This window comes from Coregonus clupeaformis, chromosome 19 (genome assembly GCF_020615455.1).
Source record: "Coregonus clupeaformis isolate EN_2021a chromosome 19, ASM2061545v1, whole genome shotgun sequence".
In the NCBI taxonomy this organism is placed as follows: Eukaryota; Metazoa; Chordata; class Actinopteri; order Salmoniformes; family Salmonidae; genus Coregonus; species Coregonus clupeaformis.
Window position 1 is genome coordinate 13,288,483 of NC_059210.1, and position 13,802 is coordinate 13,302,284.

Sequence of the window (13,802 nt, forward strand, 5' to 3'; positions counted from 1 at the left end):
GGCTCTTCGCTGGCCATGGCAGAACACTGACATTCCTGTCTTGCAGGAAATCACGCACAGAACGAGCAGTATGGCTGGTGGCATTGTCATGCTGGAGGGTCATGTCAGGATGAGCCTGCAGGAAGGGTACCACATGAGGGAGGAGGATGCCTTCCCTGTAACGCACACCGTTGAGATTGCCTGCAATTACAACAAGCTCAGTCCGATGATGCTGTGACACACCACCCCAGACCATGACGGACCCTCCACCTCCAAATCGATCCCGCTCCAGAGTACAGGCCTCGGTGTAACTCTCATTCCTTCGACGATAAACGCGAATCCGAGCATCACCCCTGGTGAGACAAAACCGCGACTCGTCAGCGAAGAGCACTTTTTGCCAGTCCTGTCTTGTCCAGCGATGGTGGGTTTGTGCCGTATATAGGCGACGTTGTTGCCGGTGATGTCTGGTGAGGACCTGCCTTACAACAGGCCTACAAGCCCTCAGTCCAGCCTCTCTCAGCCTATTGCGGACAGTCTGAGCACTGATGGAGAGATTGTGCGTTCCTGGTGTAACTCGGGCAGTTGTTGTTGCCATCCTGTACCTGTCCCGCAGGTGTGATGTTCGGATGTACCGATCAAATCAAATCAAATTTTATTTGCCACATGCGCCGAATACAACAGGTGTAGACATTACTGTGAAATGCTTACTTACAGCCCTTAACCAACAATGCATTTATGTTTTAATAAAAAAGTAAAATAAAACAACAACAACAAAAAAGTGTTGAGAAAAAAAGAGCAGAAGTAAAATAAAATAACAGTTGGGAGGCTATATACAGGGGGGTACCGGTGCAGAGTCAATGTGCGGGGGGACCGGCTAGTTGAGGTAATATGTACATGTGGGTAGCGTTAAAGTGACTATGCATAAATAATTAACAGTGTAGCAGCAGCGTAAAATGATGGGGTGGGGGGGCAGTGCAAATAGTCCGGGTAGCCATGATTAGCTGTTCCGAAGTCTTATGGCTTGAGGGTAGAAGCTGTTGAGAAGCCTTTTGGACCTAGACTTGGCACTCCGGTACCGCTTGCCGTGCAGTAGTAGAGAGAACAGTCTATGACTAGGGTGGCTGGAGTCTTTGACAATTTTGAGGGCCTTCCTCTGACACCGCCTGGTATAGAGGTCCTGGATGGCAGAAAGCTTGGCCCCAGTACATGTACTGTGCCGTATGCACTACCCTCTGCAGTGCCTTGCGGTCAGAGGCCGAGCAGTTGCCATACCAGGTGGTGATGCAACCAGTCAGGATGCTCTCAATGGTGCAGCTGTAGAACTTTTTGAGGATCTGAGGACCCATGCCAAATCTTTTCAGTCTCCTGAGGGGGAATAGGCTTTGTCGTGCCCTCTTCACGACTGTCTTGGTGTGTTTGGACCATGATAGTTTGTTGGTGATGTGGACACCAAGGAACTTGAAGCGCTCAACTTGTTCCACTACAGCCCTGTCGATGAGAATGGGGGCGTGCTCAGTCCTCTTTTTTTTCTGTAGTCCACAATCATCTCCTTTGTCTTGGTCACGTTGAGGGAGAGGTTGTTATCCTGGCACCACACGGCCAGGTCTCTGACCTCCTCCCTATAGGCTGTCTCATCGTTGTCGGTGATCAGGCCTACCACTGTGTTGTCGGCAAACTTAATGATGGTGTTGGAGTCGTGCCTGGCCATGCAGTCATGGGGGAACAGGGAGTACAGGAGGGGACTGATCACGCACCCCTGAGGGGCCCCGTGTTGAGGATCATCGTGGCAGATGTGTTGTTACCTACCCTTACCACCTGGGGGTGGCCCGCCAGGAAGTCCAGGATCCAGTTGCAGAGGGAGGTGTTTAGTCCCAGGATCCTTAGCTTAGTGATGAGCTTTGAGGGCACTATGGTGTTTGGACGCTGAGCAGTAGTCAATGAATAGCATTCTCACGTAGGTGTTCCTCTTGTCCAAGTGGGAAAGGGCAGCGTGGAGTGCAATAGAGATTGCATCATCTGTGGATCTGTTGGGGCGGTATGCAAATTTGAGTGGGTTTAGGGTTTCTGGGATAATGGTGTTGTGAGCCATGACCAGCCTTTCAAAGCACTTCATGGCTACAGACGTCAGTGCTACGGGTCGGTAGTCATTTAAGCAGGTTATCTTAGTGTCCTTGGGCACGGGGACTATGGTGGTCTGCTTGAAACATGTTGGTATTACAGACTCAGTCAGGGACATGTTGAAAATGTCAGTGAAGACACGTGCCAGTTGGTCAGCACATGCTCGGAGTACACGTCCTGGTAATCCGTCTGGCCCTGCAGCCTTGTGAATGTTGACCTGCTTAAAAGTCTTACTCACATCGGCTACGGAGAGCGTGATCACATAGTCATCCGGAACAGCTGGTGCTCTCATGCATGCTTCAGTGTTGCTTGCCTCGAAGCGAGCATAGAAGTGGTTTAGCTCGTCTGGTAGGCTTGTGTCACTGGGCAGCTCGCGGCTGTGCTTCCCATTGTAGTCTGTTATAGTTTTCAAGCCCTGCCACATCCGACGTGCGTCAGATCCGGTGTAGTACGATTCAATCTTAGTCCTGTATCGACTCTTTGCCTGTAAGCGTCCGGGTTAGAGTCCCGCTCCTTGAAAGCGGCAGCTCTACCCTTTAGCTCAGTGCGGATGTTGCCTGTAATCCATGGATTCTGGTTGGGGTATGTACGTACAGTCACTGTGGGGACGACGTCATCGATGCACTTATTGATGAAGCCCGTGACTGATGTGGTGTACTCCTCAAAGCTAATTGAAGAATCCCGGAACATGTTCCAGTCTGTGCTAGCAAAACAGTCCTGTAGTTTAGCATCTGCGTCATCTGACCAATTTTTTATGAACCGAGTCACTGGTGCTTCCTGCTTTACTTTTTGCTTATAAGCAGGAATCAGGAGGATAGAGTTATGGTCAGATTTGCCAAATGGAGGGCGAGGGAGAGCTTTGTATGCGTCTCTGTGTGTGGAGTAAAGGTGGTCTAGAGTTTTTTTCCCTCTGGTTGAACATTTAGCATGCTGGTAGATACATTGGGGAAAAAAGTATTTAGTCAGCCACCAATTGTGCAAGTTCTCCCACTTAAAAAGATGAGAGAGGCCTGTAATTTTCATCATAGGTACACGTCAACTATGACAGACAAATTGAGAAAAGAAAATCCAGAAAATCACATTGTAGGATTTTTAATGAATTTATTTGCAAATTATGGTGGAAAATAAGTATTTGGTTACCTACAAACAAGCAAGATTTCTGGCTCTCACAGACCTGTAACTTCTTCTTTAAGAGGCTCCTCTGTCCTCCACTCGTTACCTGTATTAATGGCACCTGTTTGAACTTGTTATCAGTATAAAAGACACCTGTCCACAACCTCAAACAGTCACACTCCAAACTCCACTATGGCCAAGACCAAAGAGCTGTCAAAGGACACCAGAAACAAAATTGTAGACCTGCACCAGGCTGGGAAGACTGAATCTGCAATAGGTAAGCAGCTTGGTTTGAAGAAATCAACTGTGGGAGCAATTATTAGGAAATGGAAGACATACAAGACCACTGATAATCTCCCTCGATCTGGGGCTCCACGCAAGATCTCACCCCGTGGGGTCAAAATGATCACAAGAACGGTGAGCAAAAATCCCAGAACCACACGGGGGGGACCTAGTGAATGACCTGCAGAGAGCTGGGACCAAAATAACAAAGCCTACCATCAGTAACACACTACGCCGCCAGGGACTCAAATCCTGCAGTGCAAGACGTGTCCCCCTGCTTAAGCCAGTACATGTCCAGGCCCGTCTGAAGTTTGCTAGAGTGCATTTGGATGATCCAGAAGAGGATTGGGAGAATGTCATATGGTCAGATGAAACCAAAATATAACTTTTTGGTAAAAACTCTACTCGTCGTGTTTGGAGGACAAAGAATGCTGAGTTGCATCCAAAGAACACCATACCTACTGTGAAGCATGGGGGTGGAAACATCATGCTTTGGGGCTGTTTTTCTGCAAAGGGACCAGGACGAGTGATCCGTGTAAAGGAAAGAATGAATGGGGCCATGTATCGTGAGATTTTGAGTGAAAACCTCCTTCCATCAGCAAGGGCATTGAAGATTAAACGTGGCTGGGTCTTTCAGCATGACAATGATCCCAAACACACCGCCCGGGCAACGAAGGAGTGGCTTCGTAAGAAGCATTTCAAGGTCCTGGAGTGGCCTAGCCAGTCTCCAGATCTCAACCCCATAGAGAATTTTGGAGGGAGTTGAAAGTCCGTGTTGCCCAGCGACAGCCCCAAAACATCACTGCTCTAGAGGATATCTGCATGGAGGAATGGGCCAAAATACCAGCAACAGTTTGTGAAAACCTTGTGAAGACTTACAGAAAACGTTTGACCTGTGTCATTACCAACAAAGGGTATATAACAAAGTATTGAGAAACTTTTGTTATTGACCAAATACTTATTTTCCACCATAATTTGCAAATAAATTCATAAAAAATCCTACAATGTAATTTTCTGGATTTTTTTCCCTCATTTTGTCTGTCATAGTTGACGTGTACCTATGATGAAAATTACAGGCCTCTCTCATCTTTTTAAGTGGGAGAACTTGCACAATTGGTGGCTGACTAAATACTTTTTTCCCCCACTGTATTACAGTGAGGGAAAAAAGTATTTGATCCCCTGCTGATTTTGTACGTTTGCTCACTGACAAAGACATGATCAGTCTATAATTTTAATGGTAGGTTTATTTGAACAGTGAGAGACAGAATAACAACAACAAAATCCAGAAAAACGCATGTCAAAAATGTTATAAATTGATTTGTATTTAAATGAGGGAAATAAGTATTTGACCCCTCTGCAAAACATGACTTAGTACTTGGTGGCAAAACCCTTGTTGGCAATCACAGAGGTCAGACGTTTCTTGTAGTTGGCCACCAGGTTTGCACACATCTCAGGAGGGATTTTGTCCCACTCCTCTTTGCAGATCTTCTCCAAGTCATTAATGTTTCGAGGCTGACGTTTGGCAACTCAAACCTTCAGCTCCCTCCACAGATTTTCTATGGGATTAAGGTCTGGAGACTGGCTAGGCCACTCCAGGACCTTAATGTGCTTCTTCTTGGGCCACTCCTTTGTTGCCTTGGCCGTGTGTTTTAGGTCATTGTCATGCTGGAAAACCCATCCACAACCCATTTTCAATGCCCTGGCTGAGGGAAGGAGGTTCTCACCGAAGATTTGACGGTACATGGCCCCGTCCATCGTCCCTTTGATGCGGTGGAGTTGTCCTGTCCCCTTAGTAGAAAAACACCCCCAAAGCATAATGTTTCCACCTCCATGTTTGACGGTGGGGATGGTGTTCTTGGGGTCATAGGCAGCATTCCTCCTCCTCCAAACACGGCGAGTTGAGTTGATGCCAAAGAGCTCGATTTTGGTCTCATCTGACCACAACACTTTCACCCAGTTCTCCTCTGAATCATTCAGATGTTCATTGGCAAACTTCAGACGGCCCTGTATATGTGCTTTCTTGAGCAGGGGGACCTTGCTGGCGCTGCAGGATTTCAGTCCTTCACGGCGTAGTGTGTTACCAATTGTTTTCTTGGTGACTATGGTCCCAGCTGCCTTGAGATCATTGACAAGATCCTCCCGTGTAGTTCTGGGCTGATTCCTCACCGTTCTCATGATCATTGCAACTCCACGAGGTGAGATCTTGCATGGAGCCCAGGCCGAGGGAGATTGACAGTTCTTTTGTGTTTCTTCCTTTCGCGAATAATCGCACCAACTATTGTCACCTTCTCACCAAGCTGCTTGGCGATGGTCTTGTAGCCCATTCCAGCCTTGTGTAGGTCTACAATCTTGTCCCTGACATCCTTGGATGCTCTTTAGTCTTGGTGGAGAGTTTGGAATCTGATTGATTGATTGCTTCTGTGGACAGGTGTCTTTTATACAGGTAACAAGCTGAGATTAGGAGCACTCCCTTTAATAGTGTGCTCCTAATCTCAGCTCGTTACCTGTATAAAGGACACCTGGGAGCCAGAAATCTTTGTGATTGAGAGGGGGTCAAATACTTATTTCCCTCATTAAAATGCAAATCAATTTATAATTTTTTTTGACATGCGTGTTTCTGGATTTTGTTGTTGTTATTCTGTCTCTCACTGTTCAAATAAACCTACCATTAAAATTATAGACATTATAGACTGATCATTTCTTTGTCAGTGGGCAAACGTACAAAATCAGCAGGGGATCAAATACTTTTTCCCTCACTGTAGGTAGAACGGATTTAAGAGTCCCTGCATTAAAGTCCCCGGCCACTAGGAGCGCTGCCTCTGGATGAGTGTTTTCCTGTTTAATTATGGCCTTATACAGCTCATTGAGTACAATCTTAATGCCAGCATTGGTTTGTGGTGGTAAATAGACAGCTATGAAAAATATATCTTGGTAAATAGTGTGGTCTACATCTTATCATAAGATACTCTACCTCAGGCGAGCAAAATCTCGAGACTTCCTTAGTATTTCATTTTGTGCACCAGCTGTTGTTTACAAATATACACAGACCGCCACCCCTTGTCTTACCGGAGTCAGCCGTTCTATCCTGCCGATGTAGCGTATATCCCATCAGCTGTATGTTGTCCATGTCGTCGTTCAGCCACGACTCGGTGAAACATAAGATATTACAGTTTTTAATGTCCCGTTAGTAGGATAACCGTAATCGTAGGTCATCTAAGGTATTTTCAAATGATTTAACATTGGCTAATAGGATTGATGGAAGAGGCAGTTTACTCGCTCGCCGTCGGATCCTTACAAGGCACCCCGACCTACGTCCACGATATCTCCGTCTCTTTCTCCTGCGAATTACGGGGATTTGGGCCTTGTCGGGTGTGTGTAGGATATCCTTCGCGTCCAACTCGTTGATGAAAAAATCTTCGTCCAATACGAGGTGAGTAATCGCTGTCCTGATATCCAGAAGCTCTTTTTGGTTATAAGAGACGATGGCAGAAACATTATGTACAGAATAAATTACAAATAACGGGAAAAAACACACATAATAGTACAATTGGTTAGAGGCCTGTAAAACGGCAGCCATCTTCTCCGGCGATCCTGTGCAGGTGTTTTTACACGTGGTCTGCCACTGCGAGGACGATCAGCTGTCTGTCCTGTCTCCCTGTAGCGCTGTCTTAGGCGTCTCACAGTACGGACATTGCCATTTATTGCCCTGGCCACATCTGCAGTCCTCATGCCTCCTTGCAGCATGCCTAAGGCACGTTCACGCAGATGAGCAGGGACCCTGGGCATCTTTCTTTTGGTGTTTTTCAGAGTCAGTAGAAAGGCCTCTTTAGTGTCCTGTTTTCATAACTGTGACCTTAATTGCCTACCGTCTGTAAGCTATCAGGGTCTTAACGACCGTTACACAGGTGCATGTTTATTAATGGTTTATGGTTCATTGAACAAGCATGGGAAACAGCGTTTAAACCCTTCACAATGAAGATCTGTGAAGTTATTTGGAATTTTACAAATTATCTTTGAAAGACAGGGTCCTGAAAAAGGGACATGTATTTTTTTGCTGAGTTTATATATATATATATATATATATACATACACACACTACCGTTCAAAAGTTTGGGGTCACTTAGAAATGTCCTTGTTTTCGAAAGAAATTCATTTTTTTTGTCCATTAAAATAACATAAAATTGATCAGAAATACAGTGTAGACATTCTTAATGTTGTAAATGGCTATAGTAGCTGGAAACGGCAGATTTTCAATGGAATATCTACATAGGCGTACAGAGGCCCATTATCAGCAACCATCAGTCCTGTGTTCCAATGGCACGTTGCTAATCCAAGTTTATCATTTTAAAAGGCTAATTGATCATTAGAAAACCCTTTTGCAATTATGTTAGCACAGCTGAAAGCTGTTGTGCTGATTAAAGAAGCAATAAAACTGGCCTTCTTGAGGCTAGTTGAGTATCTGGAGCATCAGCAATTGTGGGTTCGATTACATGCTCAAAATGGCCAGAAACAAAGAACTTTCTTCTGAAACTTGTCAGTCTATTCATGTTCTGAGAAATGAAGGCTATTCTTTGTGAGAAATTGCCAAGACACTGAAGATCTCGTACAACGCTGTGTACTACTCCCTTCACAGAACAGCGCAAACTGTCTCTAACCAGAATAGAACGAGGAGTGGGAGGCCTCGATGGATGTAGGACAATTTACTTTGCAAATTAACGGCGATTAAATATAATCAATGTTAAGTGCGGCCGTTCGGACCTCAGGGAAGCCCGAATGCGGCCCTGCGGGACAAAATTAGCTTGTCACCCCTGCCCTGACCGTTATTTCTGCGTGAGTGTTTGTGCCTGTGTGATCTCCAGTTGGCCACGTTAGCTACCGCCGGCGACATAGTGATTCAGCTGCCCAGTGGAAACACCTTGATACAACACCTGTACACTGATCATTCACACCAGCTTGTCGTTGTGCATCTCGAGGGTAGTAACGTTAGCTTATTGGCATGTCACTGTGACATCCAGATGGTGACCAATATTACAAGTTATTTCTCTATCGGCCATCGAATTAAACATCTTTATTTTAGCATTTTTTATTAGTGTCCGGCTGTTGTTGCCAGATAGCCAGCACACCTAGCTATCAGGTGGGTAGCAGAGGAGGCTGGTGGTAGAAGCTATAGGAGGGCACTGTCATTGTAATGGCTGGAATGGAATAAATAGAACGGTATCAAACACATCATACATATGAAAACCACATGTTTGACTTTTCCATTAATTCCATTCCAGCCATTACAATGAGCCTGTCCTCCTGTAGCTCCTCCCACCAGCCTCCTCTGGTGGGTAAGTTTGTTCGAAGTCGGAGTTCAGACCGAGTGTGATCTCACTTTGACATTAGCTGTATCCCTTCTAGCCATCACCGCTGACCAGCTAAATGCCATTTAGGAAAGGAAGGGAAAGGGGGATACCTAGTCAGTTGCTCAACTGAATGCATTCAACTGAAATATGTCTTCCGTATTTAGCTAAATGCACTGAGCTAGGGCAAAGCAAAGTTAGCTCTAATACCGATTGCTACCACTGGTGCTGGTGTTGATCAGCATGTTGTTTGTGCAATGGCATGTTCTGAGGCCCAACTGTTGCTTCAGTTGTAGGTGTGAATTTGATGGGGTGCCAAGAGACTCTTGCTGTCACCCTAAGGAGTTGTTGGTCAGAGGCAGTGCCACCCAGCATAGTTCAAAGGCACAGGGCACATACGATAAGTTCATAAATAACGAAACTCTTAGCACACTCTTTAGATGCATGCAACCGATAGGGTGATGTAATAAAACATGACACTCAGGCAGCATAAACTGTGTGTAAATATTATTGTATGCCATTCCTCCTATCGTATGTATTTATACAATCTGCAACTGTGACTAGGGCTGGGCTGTTAACCACATTTTTTTAAATAATGTTATTGATACACAGACCGGTTTGGATTTTTACTTTACCTTCGTTACATAATGGTATTTCAATGTTTGGTTTGTTAAATGTAATATAAATGTCATAACTGAGTGATGAAACTAGAAAAATGATGGTATCCGTCCATTCTTACGGCCAGTAAGAGACTGCTAACAGTTCAGAACTGCTCATTTGCTAGCGAGAGCTTTGCTTTGGGTGGGTCATTTCTAGACGGGATACAGCTTTTGTCAAAAGTCAATTTTTTTGTTGTTGCATTTTACCTAAACCTTTTCCTAACCTTAACCTAATTCTCCTAACGTGCTACGTTATTTATCCAAACCTGCTGTGTAAGTTCTCCTAAACCTGCTAGGAAAAGTCCATTTTGACAAAAGCTCTATCGCTTTTAGACAAACCGCGCTGGCACTTTTTTGCCATGAATCTTGCCTGTGAGGCAGGTGGGTGCCAAAAGCACGTTAGAAATCACCTTTGTGGCAAAAGTAAGAACTGCCATTGAATCCATTGAAAATGCATGGTCAAAGAGGAAATAACTATTCTGATAATGGAAAAGTGGCTTTTCCCACAAAATAGAGGCATACAAAGACAAAACAAATGTTTTACAGTGTGGAAATGATAACGAATGAGTGAAGGAAATGCAGAAATAGATGAAAATGCAGAAAAATATAAAACAATCAGAAGAGAGAGAACCCCATTAATACCATTTAGAATGTATTTGTTCCCACCCTAAGGGTCATGCACTACTCATGAAGCGTATTTATAACTTTTATTATTCAAAAACATAAAATACAGTCATACTGACCCAGCCAGCCCTACCTGTGACGTGCTGAATGTGCGTGCCCCACCTTTAACCACTAGCCGGTACAGTGACTGTACAATTGTAATGCCTTCATCAACAAATCACACCTACTTCCAGCTAAATTAACAATTACTGTTGTTGTTATGCCCTAACTAACTGTTATTCCTGCGCGTGTGTGTGTGCGCACGCGTGCCTTCTGTGTGTGCTCTCCAGGTGAACCCAGGTTCCGTCCGGAGGCCAATCGTCGTTTCCTGACCTACGTCCAGGAGGAGCCAGACGACGCCAATGGCTACTTCAACCTGGGCATGCTGGCCATGGATGCCAACGAGAACACTGCGGCCGAGCGCTGGATGAGGGAGGCCATCCGTCTACAGACAGGCTTCCGTAGCGCCCTCTTCAACCTGGCCCTGCTCTACTCGCAGTCCCGACGGGAGCTGGATGCCTTGCCTGTATTAGACGAGCTGCTGCGCCACCACCCAGAGCATGTTAAAGGTTTGATTCTCAAGGGGGATATCCTGATGAACCACAAGAAGGACACCCAGGGAGCCAAGGTCTGCTTCCAGAGGATCCTCCGTATGGACCCCACCAACGTGCAGGGGAAACACAACCTGTGTGTGGTCTACTTCGAGGAGCGAGATCTGCCGAGAGCGGAGCGCTGCCTGGAGGAGACGCTGGCCCTGGCACCCCACGAGGAGTATGTGCGTCGCCACCTGGGCATCGTGCGCAGTAAGATGGCCGCCATGTCCGTGGCAGGGCAGCCGCTGAGCCCAGCGCCAGAAGAGGGAGCAGCTACGCCAGCCACGGAGGAGGAAAAGAAGGGGGGAAGAGGAAAGGAAGAGGAGGAGGAAGGAAAGGGAGCCACCGGCAGCGCTGGGGTTGGGGAGGGGGCCGGGAATAAGAAGAATGTGCGGAAATCCTTCTCGGCAGAAAGCCTCGGCGGCGGCGACAGCCAATCAGAGCTTCTGGACGACGGCCAGGCTGACAAGCAGCAGCGGACTAAGAGCAAATCCACAAAAGAGATTAAAGACATAGAAAAGAAACGGGCGGCCGCCTTGAAGAGACTGGAGGAGATTGAGCACATATTAAGCGGTGATTAACCTTGTTGTTATTTACCACAGCGCAGGACTACTTTTTGTACAGCTATTACAGCTCCTGAATCACAGACGTGATGCGTCCCAAATGGCACCCTATTCCCTATATCAGCAGGCAAGGCCCTTTGCACCACTTTTGACCAGGGCCCATAGGGTAGTAGCCCATAGTAGTGCACTATATAATATAATGAATAGGTTGGCATTTTGGACACAGACAAAAACCTGTTTGGTTTTCATAAACAAACGCCCTCCTCACTTCATCATGCATGCTTTAACTCCTTGGTTATTGTTTGTTTTGTTTATCATGCTTACCGGCTGCCCGGCCTGCTGCGTCCCTTTATTTTAACACCATTGTGAAAAACAAAAAGGGAATAGTGGTGTGTTTTTTCTCTGCACAGCACCATAAAAGAACAGTGTGTAGTTTTTTTATATCTTCGCTACAAATGCAAAACCATGTGTTGCTTTTTCTGAATGCCATTTTATCGTATGCTAATTATTTATGCTTGTTTGATTTTCTATGTATACTAGCCAACTTGTTGATCACTGGATTTGATTGTATTTCTATGTGTGACTCACTCACTGTTGTGCATAGACAAGTATTGTATATTTTTTTAAGGAATGATTGCATCACAAACAATTAAAGGAAATGACGTAAAGGACACTACATGGCCCAGTTCAGGCAAGCAGGATCTCTGTTTGTTGTATGCATCTCCAAATAACCCGCTGCTACAGCTGCTGCAGCTGCATATTACACTACACTACTCTACATTACACCCCATGGTGCAGACAGACACCTAGCCCCGCATCCTCTGACATCATATGTTTACTATTTTCCCATATTGATCCCACCCTGAGCTTCCTGTTTTCCACACCGTCAGTGTTGCTCTGCTCATAGCACAGCCCTTATCTTACAGTGTTGCCATTTGGAGCTGTTGTCTCATATTCACTTCATGTCTGTCCAACACACACACGCCACCCGACCCACCACAAGGCAGGTCTATGGTTTCCTGTGAGTTTTCTCAGAGCGTATTAGTCTTCACGTATCTTTATACTGTATATCTTATTGCAGCAATAACAGGCATTGTTTGTGTGAAGATTGACACATGCTATCCCCTCCTCTCCCCCCTCCCCTCTCCCATGTTCCCTCAAGCTGTGCCATGTGTTGTTTCTCATTTACACAAGAAGATTCCTCTCTCAATGAGGGTTGATTTCACAGCACTCTTCTTGTACTGAATTATTTTAAGGCTAAATTCCTTAGAATCCACTTTATTTTTGTCTTGTTGCAGCTCACCTCGTTGACCTCTCTCTCTCTGTCTCTCTCTCTGTCTCTCTCTCTGTCTCTGTCTCTGTCTCTCTCTGTCTCTCTCTCTGTGTCTGTCTCTGTGTCTCTGTCTTTGTGTCTCTCTCTCTCTCTCTCTGTCTCTGTCTCTGTCTCTCTCTGTCTCTCTCTCTCTCTCTCTCGCTCTCTCTCTCATATCAAGTCTAACACATACAGTGAATAAATCACAGGATTTTCCCACACTCGTCTTGCTCTTACGCTCATCTGCAACCATCCGAATAATGCTTTTTCAAAATCAATTGCGATGCTATCTTCATTTTCTTGGCTGTCATTCTCTTAAACACTAAGATTATCGTTGAGTTGGAACTACCTGGAATTTCATTGTTTTGATGTGTGATGATCTAGAGACTTGTTACGGACCTATGAGGAAACAAAAACAATTATCCTCGCCTATCATTGTTTGGCTTGTCTTTATAACCTGATTTAACCCCTCAGTGTACCATGATGTTTTGTATCCTGGTGATTAGTTGCAGACAGATACTGTAATGTGCAGTGTCAATCTGTTCCTTTCTCTTCACACTCACTGAATAGTGATGGTGTGTCCATCTGTTAACAGATGGGACAAATCAACCATTTCTGTCCGTAACGATTACCCAAAAGGAAAATCTGCTGACAACCTAAATTAGAAACATTGTCAGTGTGATATGATGGTTGGCCTGAGACCTACACGACACGTATGACCCCTTAACTCTTCAAGCATTTTCAACATGATCATGCATTACTTATCATTGAGCTCCTAAAAAACTACTTATTGTGCTAGTAAGTGTGTGTGTGTACAGATGCATGTGCATTTCTTACATGCACTGTAAACTCTCAGTACTGTCATTGTTTGCCACTTGAAATATATGGTACGTTTAGCATAGCTATTGTTTATCATGCAATACAAGTGCTCTGAGAGCATTGAAAGCATACCTTTAAAGAACTGTCTTGCCTGTAATGATATCAGTTGTACAGAGCACATCAGTCAATCAGCCACTAAAATCGCTGCCTAACATTTCAATTATTTTCAATCACCATATTTATCACTTTGGTCCTACATAGGCCTATATGTTCACCTGCAATTTAATTGATAAATTAATTATTTTTCTTTTGAATTACTTTTGTATGGTAACCAAAAAACACTTTCTTTAATTTTCAAA

At 45.1% G+C, this 13,802-nt stretch overlaps 1 protein-coding gene across 1 annotated transcript in view; it reads left to right on the forward strand.

Annotated features, from left to right (window-relative positions):
* The window catches only part of tmtc3 (transmembrane O-mannosyltransferase targeting cadherins 3), a 134,494-nt gene extending 122,487 nt beyond the window's left edge, over nucleotides 1–12,007 (forward strand). The window contains exon 14 of the mRNA XM_041837034.1: nucleotides 10,447–12,007. Within this exon, the coding sequence (XP_041692968.1) occupies nucleotides 10,447–11,330 (884 nt within the window). The 3' untranslated portion in view covers nucleotides 11,331–12,007. The remainder of the gene's footprint in view (nucleotides 1–10,446) is intronic.
* The last annotated feature ends 1,795 nt before the right edge of the window (nucleotides 12,008–13,802 follow it).